This window comes from Elephantulus edwardii, unplaced genomic scaffold (genome assembly GCF_000299155.1).
Source record: "Elephantulus edwardii isolate Elephantulus edwardi_28Jun2011 unplaced genomic scaffold, EleEdw1.0 scaffold00028, whole genome shotgun sequence".
NCBI classification, from domain to species: domain Eukaryota; kingdom Metazoa; phylum Chordata; class Mammalia; order Macroscelidea; family Macroscelididae; genus Elephantulus; species Elephantulus edwardii.
In genome coordinates this window covers 3,090,963-3,104,569 of record NW_006399778.1, presented here as the reverse complement: position 1 = coordinate 3,104,569, position 13,607 = coordinate 3,090,963, and the positions used below count along the sequence as shown (strand labels likewise).

Here is a 13,607-nt window from a genome sequence, read left to right as displayed (position 1 = left end):
TGAGCCTGGAAGACATGCTGAGTGAGAAATCTCAATCACAAAAGGACAAATGCTGCATAACACTGCTGTTAAAAAATAAGATTGACATAGGGATTAGGTAGGTAATAGGAAAAGAATGAATAGTGAACAGTGCATTGGGACAGATGAGGAGAAGAACTGTCTGAAAGGAACGTATGACTAGGTATAATACGTATTATAATAATCTGGAACAAGAGGTGCATTGCAAAGTGGACTGGGGGAGAGGGAAGAAAAGGGGAGATGTGCAACAATGAATTTATGAAAACCCAACCTTTTTGTAAACTTTTGTTAAAAATCACAAAATTTAATAAAACCAATGGCAGCAGCATTCAAGAAATCCAATTACTTTGAGGAATAAATTGCACCTGATGTAAGTTTTAGTATGGATTACACTTCAACATAAAATATAAATTCTCACAAATGTACCATCATCATAAATGGAGAAAATACTTAAATTGTCAAGCACTTCACTTCGCTTGGATTCACAATGCAAATTCATGGATATAGTCAAATGACATAGTGCATTGAGCAAATCTGCTACAAAAGAGAAATTCACAGAGTTAAGAAGCAAAGATAACTTTGAGGAATAAAGTGCACTACCTAACCTAAGCCATGGTCATTTCAATGGACTCATATGCACAAGAAAAACTGAATCATGAATAAATAGGACTGAAGAAAAATTAATGCCTTTATACTATGATGTTTGCAAAGAATATTCCATATATAATAGATTGCCATATGAATGAACAGGTTTGTCTTGGAAAATGTACAGGTAGACAGAATGCTCCTAAGACACAAGACCATAAAAGCTCTTAGACACTTTGGACATGTTATTAGGGGGAATGATTTCCTAGAGAAGAACATTGTGTAAGCAATCAGAGAAAAGGAAGCAGACCCTCAATGAGATGGATTGGCACAGTGGTTGTAAAAATTATGATGATGAAAAAGAAGGAACAGATATTGTTTCATTCTCCTGTATATGTGTGGTCACTATGAGTGGTAACAAGATGAATGACACTCAACAACAACAGCAACAACCCTATATCAATTTTATTCTTCAGTATTTATCTGTTGTGTAGGATTTTTTTTTATTATTATTGTACTATATTTACGTGTACCATCAAATCAGATCTGACTGGTACAGGAGGATATTGCGCCTCCTTCTCCGGCAGAGCATCTGGTGGATTTGAACCGTGTTCCTCTGGGATTGCAGTGCAGCTTCTTGCCACTAGGCCACCAGAGCTCCCCTAGGTTCTTACACTCTTGCACTTAAGCGCTTATCTGCTGAAGTACAGATTCCAATCCAATGGAAGCTGCTAGAACTGGCTGGGTCAAGAAGTTCTCTGTAGCTCCTTCTGCTCCTGTTCCAGCTACTAAGAGACAAGTTAAACTTGACTCATCTCTTATTATGGGAGATCATTGTGCAAGAAGGGGAAAGAAAGCATCTTTTACCCTTTTGCAACGTTTTCATTTTCTACTTTAATATTGTATTACTTGGTTTAACAATGGGAAGATAGGGGCAGCAGAAAGGTCCTGTGGGGCATAAAAAAGGATCATGAAAGGGCTTTTGAAATTGTCTTTGCCAGGGACAGACAGACAGAAATAGAAATAGTGTTATAGGGAATATTTACCAAACACTCTTTGACTTTGGCATGTCTTTGTAATGTATCATTTTCAAGACCGTGAGCTTCCAAATGCAGAGAGCCATACCTATTCATCACAGGACATCTGAATAGGCTTGAACTGCCTGCCTGTTAGTTACTGGTCACAAATTGCTTGTACCATCCAGGTACCTTTTATTGCCTGTTAGAACCAGCATTTCATAAGCCAGGATTTGTCTAGCTTCTAAAAATTTAGGCATTTAACCATTTTACCTCACAGGAAGTTTACCTTTCATGGTATCTAAATTGAAACAGAAAGAAATTATTGAGGATCCTATCTGGTTAAGGAGGCATTGTTATCTTCACCTAGATATCCAGATTAAAATACCATCCCCTCTACTCACCCAGTTTAAAATACTAGTGCAAATTACTCTTGTTCCCTAGTGTCCTTGTGTCTAGCTGGGTCAGAACTAGGTGCACAGGGATCAGCCTTGCTTCCTGAATTCCATTATCAATGATGACTACTAAATATTGACATTTACACGTGATTTAGAAGTTATATTGTAAAAGATGTTATAGATTGAATTATGTCCCCCCAAAACATGTACTGTAAATCCTTTATACATGTGGTTTAAGAAATCAAAGCTCAACTCCCATTTGAAAATGGATTGTCTTAGTCTAACATAGAGTTTATGTTTAGTCAATCTCTTGTTATAAAATAGAAGATTAAAAAGAAGAGAAACTAAGACACAAGGAGATCAGGAAATATACATTGAAGACAAAGGACATTTCTCCAAAATCCTACATAGGGAGTTTGTGCCTTCTAAACTGTGAGAACATTGAATATACCACAGACTGCCAAAAAACATATGCAGCCTGTACAGTTCCTAAGAAGCAAGAACGGGGTGACTTAGATCTCACATACTTTAGACGGGTCAGAAGGGACCAATCCCTGCAGATTATCATGCTTGGAAAAGCAGAGGGTCAGTGAGATAGAGTGACAACTATGGGATCAAGTACAGCAATGGTTTATGAGCTTGGTGCTGGGTCCTCATCAGTGGTTCGGACTGCTCTACAGAAGAGAATGTCTGTAGAACAGACTTGGGGCCAACTCAATGGCACCTAACAACTGTGAGAAGATAGATTTCTGTTAATGCGATAACTACGACAAGGGATCAAGCAATTAGAAAGTCTATTCTGAGTAGGGTCTAAGAGGCTACGTGTTTTTGATTCAGTAATTTCCATGATGGAATGAACTGTTTGAATTTTAAAACCTGGAAACCAGATTTATTCTAACTCGGATTTTGTCACTCCCTATGACTGGCTTTTTTTTCTCTTCTCTGCTAAATTGTATTTCTTTTGCTCTTGTTGAAAATACGCACAGCAAAACATGCACCAATTCAAATTTCTATTTGTGCAGGTTAATTTTTTTTCTTCTCTATTTTGCAACTATTTTTACCCTCCTTGTCTGAGTTCTTTTTCATTAATAAACTAGTAGCTCGCAAAGTTCCTGTCTAACTTCAAGTTGCTTTTGTTAGTTTTATCCCCTATAGTTACTTCAAGACCATAATGCTCAAAGCAGACTTTTTTACCTAGTTAAGGTAAACGGTTTGGCTTAACGATTATTTCAGGGGTATTTTGATTGTGATTTTTCTGGAGTTTTTTATTTTCTGTTTGTTTTTCTTAGCCATGCTAAGGGAAATGTGATGGTATCTTACTGTGGATTTGGGTTTCCTATTCAACAGTTTAAGGGACTCACTCTGGTAGCCTAGTGGGAAGGAGAGGCACTGTCATCCCAAAGGCATGCAATGCTGTTTGAATCCACAGGTGCTGCATGGAAAGAGATGGCTACTCTCCTCCCATGCCTTTGAAACTTTGCTGGAGGGTCAGCTATGAGTTGGTTCAGGCAGTGCACAGAGACAACAATTTATGCACATTTTTGTTTAGTGTTCCCTCTTTCCATTTACTCAACTTTCCTGCCCCACTTCCTGCCTTCTGAATTTTGTTTTGGCCAAAGGTCTCCTCTGGTTTATCGGTCTGAGAATCAAGTTCCTCATAGGTTTCTTTCTTCATAGATCTATTGTTACACTGTAAGGGGATTGTGGAGAGTGGGTTCAGTTTAGCTTGAAGAATGATAACAATAGTCTTGGGATTCCACCAGTCCATCAGACCAGTTAGTCTGATTTGGTGTTATTTTTACTTTTACCCTACATTTTCTTCCCACCTGAGCAAGATATACGCCATCAGAGTGGTGAGCAGTGGTGGCCAGGCATCATTGAGATGTTCTGTTGTTATTAGCCAAATGAGGTTGTGATTCTTGTGGTCCTTTCATGCTTTGGACAAACTGTTTTCTTGGATCCTTTTCTTCACTCTGTATGTTAAGAGACCAACATTTTATGACTGTTTGCAAGGGTTTTTAGATCCCTGTTGCTACAAAGTAGAATGTAAAACAGTCTTTATGGACTTTTGTGCCAATTGACCTATGTCTCCTTCTACATTAAGATCTTAGTCCACAGATTCAGTTTCTCAAAGTGTTAAGGCTAATAAATTTGCATAACTTTACAACTTGGTTCTGGTCGTGTAGTGTGTTAAGTAATAAAGGTCAGCAGTTCAAATGTATCAGCTACTCTGAAGGAGATCAATGGACAGTCTCTGTGGTTTACAGCCTGGGAAACCTGATGGCAGTTTGCTCTGCTCTGTGTGTGTCCCTATATGTTCTATAATACCTGAAGATATTTGCAGCACAAACTCTTGCCAGCCTTTATTTTATATTTATTTCCTTTTACTTTTGTGCCCTTCCCAGTGTCTTGCTTAACCATGGTCACGCTGTCTTGCCCTCTATTTTTGTGGTGTATTGCCTTTCCCTTCAACCAAGTTAATACAGGTCTACTAGTTCCAGTAGCTTAGCAGTAAGAAATCGTGCTAACAGCCCAAAAGGCATATGGTTCAAATCCACAGCTGCTCAGTGGAAGATGGACAATCTCCTCTTGTACTATTTATTGCCTCTGAAAACCAGCTGATGAGTAGTGAAACTTTGCACTAATAAAATACTAAATTATTTCCTGCTTTTTCTTGTAATTGCTGTTTATATTACTACCAGTCTGATACTGTTCTCTTGACTGTTTTTTTCCTTAATATTTGTGTACAACTGAGTGATAGTCATAAATACCTTTATTCCTAACTTTCTTATCCGTACAGTGAAAAGAATTTTCCTTCAAAATTTTTTTTCTGGTTCAGAATCTTCCGTTGCATTTGTTACAGTTTCTATTTCTTTTGTTGTTGTTCTAGTCTCTTTAAACATGTTCCTTCCTGACCTTGCTTTTTTGAAGTGACTTTTTTAAATTGAGATCTTAATGAAAGTTTATTGAGAATATGGATTTCCATTCATTCACTGTTGCACATTTCCCTCTCTGCCCATCTCCCCCTCTGGTCTGCATTTCTCTTTGGGGGGAGGGGGGATCTTTCATTGTTATACAATTCCTGCCCCCTACTCTATTTTACTATGCAGCTCTTATTCTGGACAGTTGTCATATAAATAATGCCTACTCAAATATTCCGTTTAAGCAGTTTTCTCCCTCATTTGTTTCAATGCCATGTACAGTATTTATCCCTTCTCTTTTTAGTTTCCCCTCAACCCCAACGTCAGTCCTGTTTTTTAACAGTGGCATTATGCACTATTTGTCCCTTCATGACTAATATATCTCACTCAGCATAATGTCCTCCAGGTCACCCATTTTGTATAACTAACGTGCCTTTTGGGGTGGGGAGAGAAGGCAAACTCATTCCTATAAAGTCACTTCAGAACAGAACTGCCACTCTCCTATGGATTGACTGGTGGATTTGAACTGCTGCTCTTTCTGCCAACAGCCAAGTAGCTAGCTAATCACTGCACCACCAGAGTTACTCTTGAAGTATATAGATTAATTATTTTGTAGAATGGCCTTTATTTTGGATTCATCTGGAGACTCTTTGGTTGTAAATCTGTCAGCGACATGCCATAATGCTTATCCTAATTTTGGCCAGGTTTGGGAGTTTTTGTTGTTGGGGGGGGGTTCCCCCCTTTTTATTTCTAGTGTTCTGGGTACTTTTTTGATAGTATAAAAATGAAGTAAGCACTTTATTTGAAAGCATGATGTTTAATGCTTAATAATGTTATGCTTTATATTGTAATTTAATATAAAATGTTAAAGGCTTGTTGATATCTTATAAATGCTTATATTTGTTGTTATGGACTATCAAACCATAGCTGACCCTCCAGTGGGTTTTCAGAAGCAGTTGAATTGCATGGGGGGACACTGCCCATCTTTCTCCAGCAGAGCAGCTGGTGGATTTAAACTGCATGCTTCCATGATTGCAGCTTGCAGTGCAGCTCCTTACTACTAGGCCACCAGAGCTCCCTTATAAATGTTTATGTCTTTCTTTATGTCCTTCTTTCCTAGTTTTCTCCTCAGAAATTAAAAATATATAGCTGCAATTTGTTTGCCTAATCATGGTTATTCTCTATTACTGTACTATGGAGTCCGCTTTCTCCACATAAGATAATGTAAGATATGGTTTGTGATGTAATGTAAGATATGCCATTGACTCTGAGATAGTAGATGTTAAATGCTATCATGGTTCCCTTCCCAGAGTAAGCTGCACATGGAGGGCTTCCGGAGCCTAAAGGAGGGAGAAGCAGTGGAGTTCACCTTTAAGAAGTCTGCTAAGGGCCTGGAATCGATCCGTGTCACAGGACCTGGTGGGGTGTTCTGTATTGGGAGTGAAAGACGGCCAAAAGGAAAGAACATGCAGAAGCGCAGGTCAAAAGGAGACAGGTATGGCTTGCAAGGCAGCTTAGGGAGCCGGCTGGGAGAGACTGAGTATGGGAAGGACTCTCCCAGTACTACTATTCTCATGGATCTGATTGTCAAAGGTAAAATGAAGCCTGGTGTCTCTCGGAACATTTGGGTGTTTTGGGGTGGGGTGCAGGCCACATATGTGGAAGACAAGGAGGACAATATGTAGGGTACACACTTGAGAAGACTTAACTCTTAGGAGAAATAATTTTGCTTTATGACCTCTAGCCTCAATTGTTAAGTGGACAGAGTGACACTAATATCCTACTTATCTTGGGAAATTAAAGGGAACTGTGTATGAAATACAAAAAGTAAGTGATAAAACAAGGTAATATATATCTGTTGTATTTTCACTATCACTTGGAGCCAGTGACTTATTCTTTGCAGTTCAGTACTGTGAATTGACTCTGAAGAAATCATCTCGACAATTAGAGATTTTTACATGATCGCAAAGAAAATCAAGTTGTATTCTTCTCTATGGGAGGAAAGTGGGCTTAAAGAAGGAAGGTGGTGCATCAGGTAGACTTCTGGAGAAGCAGAACTAACAAATTTATTTTGAGGAATTGACTCACACTATTATAGGTTCTGAAAAGAATCCTAGTGGCATAGTCCATAAATGTGAGTTGTTCACCAAAAGAGCAGCGGTTCATAAACTACCAGTCTTTTCTCAGAGAAAGATGGGCAATGTCAGCCTCAAAGAATTTACAGCCCTGGAAATCTGATGGAAGGAAGGTGTGAGTTGGAATCAACTTGACAGTGGTGGGTTTGATTTGGTTTTATTGTTGGTTCTGGCATGTTACAATCTTGAGTTTAGAATTTTTGGGGCAACCCCACAAACTGGAAGCACAGGGAGGGTTTCAGACATCTGGGCTCTTATAGCCTGAACTGACATAATAATTGCATCCCAGGCAGTGTGTCATTACTATGACAGAGTTATTACGTTGTTGTTGTTGTTGTTGTTGTTGTTGTTCTTGTTCTTGTTCTTGTTCTTGTTATGTGCCCTTGAGTCACTTGCGACTCATAGCGACCCTGTGTACAACAGCCCTAAACTCTGCTCTGTCCTGTGCCAGTTGTACTGTCTCTGACATTCCCATCCCTATAACTCCAGTCACTGACTCAATCCACCTCATAGAGGGCCTTCCCCTCCTGCGCTGTCCCTCCAACCTCCCAAGCATGATGTTCCTCTCCAAGGACCGTCCCTCCTTACAACATGTCCAAAGTATGTTAGTCAGAGCCTCAGAATCCTTACCTCCAAGGAGCCGCCCGGTTTCACCCTTTCCAGGGTGAATCTGTTTGTTTTCCTAGCAGTCCATGGTACTCTCAATATTCTTCTCCAGCACCACAACTCAAAGGCATCAATTCTCCTTCTATCCTCTCTGGTCATTGTCCAACTCTCTGATGCATAACAGGTGATTGCGAAGACCATGGCCTGTATCAGACGCACCTTAGTCTCCAGAGAGATACCACTGCTCTTCAGCACTTTGGATAGGTCCCTAACAGCAGACTTTCCTATAACAATACGTCTTTTAATTTCCTGGCTACTGGTGCCAAGAGTGTTGACTGTGGAGCCAAGCAAACTAAAGCTGGGAACAATTTTAAGACATAAGATATTACATTACTATGACAGATATGACTGACATATTAGTATGTCAGTCATATATATTGTAGTAAAATATTTTACTATGTCAGTCTGTCATTACTATGACAGAGCCTAGACCAAAGGTCAGGGCATGCCTTGTGACCCGTTCTCACTCCTTTCTCTCCATTCTTATTTTCTTATTTTCTATTAGGTGCTACAATTGTGGCGGCCTAGACCATCATGCCAAGGAATGCAAGCTGCCACCCCAGCCCAAGAAGTGCCACTTCTGCCAGAGCATCAACCATATGGTAGCTTCATGTCCCCTGAAGGCCCAGCAGACCCCCGGCTCTCAGGGAAAGCCAGCCTACTTTCGAGAGGAAGAAGAAGAGATTCACAGCCCTGCCCTGCTCCCAGAGGCCCAGAATTGAGCCACAGTGGGTGGGAGCTATCAGGAAAGTTTAAGGAGCAAGCATCAATCGGCAGAGTGGAGAAAGTGGGACAGGGTGAGAAGGGGGCAGTGGCACTGTCATGTATCTCAGACCAAGGTCCACAGCATCACCCCCTCTTCCCTCCTAAGTGGGAGGAAGGAGTGAGGCACAGGAACTCCAACCGTGCTTTACCCAAATGAAAGTGAGGGCTTTCAGGCGAAATCCCCCTCGAGTGCCAGCTTTTGTCTGAGGACCCTCTCCCAGAATCTTTGGCTTTTGAAAGTGGCCCAGATAGCCTTTTAATGAAGGATACATCATTTCCCGTGGAAAAAGACTAAGCATGAGACAAGCCTGATAGTCACAACCCAAAAGCCACTCCATTCTGTGGGAGGGGAATCTATTAGCTTTAGGGCAGATGCTTTCCACATTCTGTCCTCTCATAACCCCACTCTTGGGACAGGGTGCTGGGAACTGTGCCAAGGCAACGGGTTGTGATGACAGGCAAAAGGGGTGATTGGGAACAGCTGTAGACCTGCTGCTCCTAAATTCATTCTCACCCCCTTCTGGGCCAATAGGGTTTAATTTATTTGCTCCCTTGGATAACTGCACCTTGGGTCCCACTTTCTCCAGGATGCCAACTGCACTAACTATGTGCGAATGACGTATCTTGTGCATTTAAACTTTTTTTTCTTAATATAAATATTCTGGGTTTGTATTTTTGTATATTTTAATCTAAGGCCCTCATTCCTGCACTGTATTCTCAGGTACATGAGCAATCTCAGGGATAATTTGGCAGCAGCTCCAGGTCTGCACAGCAGGAATACTTTTCGTTGTTGTTTATCACCTCAAAGAACAACTGTTTGGAGTATATAGTCTATTGAACTACCTCATTTTTGCCAATGAGAGCTGGCTTTTCTGCCATAGTGTCCTCTTGAAACCCCTCCACCTTGACAATGTGCCATGGGTGACTGGGTTGGGTTGCCCCATGATATGATCTCCTACTGGAAGAATGGGAATTTGTGTGAGTAAGAAGGTGGTATGAAGGAGGTAGGAGAAGCTAGGCCAGGTGAAAGGCTCAGAGAAGAAGCCAAGGTTCAGAAAAGTTTATCTATTAATGTAAGGATTCCTGTTCCAAATCTTTAATCCTGAGGCACCAGATTCACTCCACACATCAGATCCATCCTTCACTGGATTTGGCTAGGCCTTCCATGCACAACTGGGATGGGGGAAAAGGGATGTGTGTGTGTTGTGTGTGAGGAAATCTGAGTTGGTAGCATGTTTTAAGAAATTCTGAACTTTTTCTGCTTGGCTTCCAGAGAGACTCTTAATCTAGGGCTTCTTTGTGTGCCCAGAGCCATTATCCTGACCTGCTGCCGAAGTGTCATAGTAGCTAACAGATAAAAGGGGATTTCGTTTACATGCTGTGAGATCACTACAAACCTACCTCACTGTGTTGAAACGGGGCAAATGCAATAGAACGCATTGGGTGATGTGTGTCTGGTCCTGGGTTCTTGTCTCCCCCAAATGCTGCCCCCTCTAGTTATTGTATTTGTCTGGGTAGAACTTCATGAGTCGCTGATTTGGTGATTGCTAGGTGGCCTCGTTTGTGTAAATATAATGTGTTGGTCTTTTGGGATTTTTTTATTTTTCTTTTAATTGTTTACAAACTTCTTTTGTATTGAAAGAAAATTAGCCAAAGCATCTTCGGCAGAAGGTTCTGCACCAGGCAAAAAGAACTGAAACATAAGCTTGGGGACCCTTCTTGAAGTGGGGCCTTGAACATCCTCTCTTTTGTGTTCCCCTTTCCCTATTTCCTCCCCAGCTTACCTCCAAACCCATTCATATATACATTTACTTTGGGTATTATTTCTAAACTCTTAATCATTTTGTTTCAAGACCTGAAGATGCTCATCCCTATTTTTTCCAACCTTTGTAGTCATAACCAGGCCTTGATGTGAATTATGCCAAAACTTAATAGTATTTGAATGTATCAAAGCTACTTAATCTCCAGTCATTGTGTATAGAGAAACAATGGGGACTTCCACAGAGAAAGTGGGGAGACCAAGACAGGGAAGACGAATGTATTTCCAAGTCACTCAGGAACTTTTATGCAGGTGTAAGAAACTTATGTCAAAGCGGCCACACGATTGTTTTAATAGGAGACGGACGAATGTAACTCCATGTTTACTGCTAGAAACCAAAGCTTTGTGTGAAATCTTGAATTTATGGGGAGGGAGGGAGGGTAGGAAAGTGTCTATCTGTTTATTCTTTCCCTGATCCCTTCACCTCACTCCTCAACTGAACTACAGGAAGCTCGGAGCTCTCGAGCCCCACTGGGCTTTGGTGTCCCCCATCACTGGGTGATTTGTTTAATGGTTTTGTTGTGTTAGGTACTTCCTTTCCCTGCTATCTTTGTATAACACATGCTGATCCTTTTGCCTTCCCTTCTCTTTTCCCTGGGAAAATAACAATGAATAAAGACTTATTGGTACTGAGCCTTTGTCTCCTGGTCAGTTATTTAAGGTCATCTTCTCCCAAAGAATTCCCACCTCAGATTGATTGGATCTTAGAAGAGCCATTGAACAGAAGAGTTTTCTGTTCAACCACTGTTAGTGCTGAATCTTGAAAGTTCAGTCCTCTTAGAACCTCATTACAGTGCATTCTCCACCTCCCTACCCCCCCCCCCAATCAAAGCCTCCTTTCCTTGGAAGCTGCCACATTCAAGAGGGGATTAGGGGTTTGGCATGCATAAGAATGGTGTGCCACTAGCTGGGAAGAAAAGATGGGGCCCTGGTTTAGGGCTTGAGACCCTAATACTGTTCAATACTCTTCAACATCCTTTACAAATAACTCCCTGTACCCTATCCCAAGAGGAAAATAAGATGTGGAACTGGGGACACTAAAGTCGGAAGGCAACACTAACTGGTGGACTATGGACACAGGATTTGAGCCTAAAGTTACTAGCCTGCTGATACATTGTATATCTTAATCTTTAGCTCCCCTAAAGGAAGGATTTTTTTTTTTAAGGAAAAGCTTTTGATTGGAGATTATCAATTACTGCATATTTAAAAAAAATAGAAGGAAATGGTTTAAATTAAATTCTCAAATTATGGCAACATTACCAGAGCCAGGATGAGAAGTTTCTGACAACCATGCAAGCACATCTAGCCCTTCGTTAATTGTAGAAAAGCCAAAACTGACACAGGATACTCATAACAGCAAAGTACTAGGTTACAGTAAACCTCCTAGGCCAAACACGTTAGCCACCAAGTTGCAAAGAAAGCACCAAGGATGAAAACATTTACAATACATAGGTAAATTACTCATCTCTAGGGATGAGGTCTGGTGACTTTGAGTAAGGAGTTCTGCCAACCCAAAGGCTTCTCCACAAGAGGTGAGCAATCTGAAATTTATAGCCTCAAAACCCCTTGGTGTATCAGCTATGATATGAATTGGTTCTGACTTAATGGCACCCTCTATGAGATGGATTGATTCGGTGACTGGGGTAATCGGGATGGGTGTGTCAGAGGCAGTGCGGTTGGCGCAGGATAGAGCAGGATTTAGGGCTGTTGTGCATAGGGTCGCTATGAGTGGCAAACGACTTGACGGCACATAACATCAACAGGGTTTTGATAATGTCCTTCAAGCAATCCTTTATCATGACTCATCTAAAATTTTTATTATTTGTGTGTGTGTGTACCATCAATTTGGGACTTATCTAAAATGTATGCAATACTCCAGCACCTCAACAAGAAAAAAGTAACCTAATTTCAAAAGGGGCACAAGATATGAAATTTAGATGGCAAACAAGTACATAAAATCTCTAGCTATTAGAGATGCAAATCAAAACAGCTATAAGACATCTCACTCCAGCAACAATAGCAGAGTTCAACAAGGCAGGAAACAACAAATGCGAGTGGGGTTGTAGAGATTGTAACTCTTATTCACTGCTAGTAGGAATGTAAAATGGTTTGACAACTATGGAAGGCTGTCTGAAGATTTCTCAAAAAGTTGGAAGTAACAAATAAATGCTGGCAGGGTTAGGAGAGATTGGAACTCTTATTCACTGCTGGTAGGAATGTAAAATAGTACAAACACTATGGAAGGTGGTCTCAAGCTGTCTCAAAAAATTGGAAGTACCATTTGGCCCAGCAATTTCACTACAGAAAATATACCCTAAAGAGACTAGAGCCAAAAAACAAAAAAAAAATCCCCAAAACAAAAGACCAGAGCCACACTCAAAATAGATGTATGTAAACCCATGTTTATTGGGTAATAGCAAAGAGAAAGAAGCAAGTGCCCATCAACAAATGATTGGAAAGAAAAACTATGGTACATTCACACAATTGACTATTACACAGCATTGAAAAACAATGAATTTGTAAAACTTACACAACATGCAGGAGCCTGGAGGATATTGTGCTGAGTGAAATATTTCAGTCACAAAAGGGCAAGTATTGCATAACACTGCTGATGTAATATAGGACTGACAGTTTGGGTAGAGAATGATAGTGAATACTGCGTTAGACCAGATGAGGGGAAGAACTGTCCAACAGAAATATATGATTAGACATTATATGTATGACAACAATCTGAACAAGGAGTGTATTGGGGGAAAGCTGGAGGAGGGGGAAAGAAAATGTGTAACAATAATTTTTATTTTTTCGAGCTAGAACTAGAAATACCATTTGACACAGCAATTCCACTACTGAAAAAAATGTCCTAAAAAAACAAGAGCCTTGACTCAAACAGATGTATTCATACCCGTGTTTATTGCTGTGTTCACAATAGCAAAGAGATGGAAGTAACCCAAGTAAGTGCCCACCAACAAATGAATGGCTAGGAAAACTGGTACATTTACACAATGGAATATTACGAAGAAAAACAATGAACTCATAAAACATTACATAATGTGGGTGAGCCTGGAAGACATGCTGAGTGAGAAATCTCAATCACAAAAGGACAAATGCTGCATAACACTGCTGTTAAAAAATAAGATTGACATAGGGATTAGGTAGGTAATAGGAAAAGAATGAATAGTGAACAGTGCATTGGGACAGATGAGGAGAAGAACTGTCTGAAAGGAACGTATGACTAGGTATAATACGTATTATAATAATCTGGAACAAGAGGTGCATTGCAAAGT

The 13,607-nt window shown here is 40.4% G+C and overlaps 1 protein-coding gene across 1 annotated transcript in view; it reads left to right on the top strand.

Annotated features, from left to right (window-relative positions):
* LIN28A (lin-28 homolog A (C. elegans)) overlaps positions 1-8,461 on the top strand; it is a 17,739-nt gene extending 9,278 nt beyond the window's left edge. Inside the window, exons 3-4 of the mRNA XM_006883487.1 lie at positions 6,249-6,433; positions 8,245-8,461. Of these exons, the coding sequence (XP_006883549.1) occupies positions 6,249-6,433; positions 8,245-8,461 (402 nt within the window). The remainder of the gene's footprint in view (positions 1-6,248; positions 6,434-8,244) is intronic.
* Positions 8,462-13,607: the final 5,146 nt, after the last annotated feature.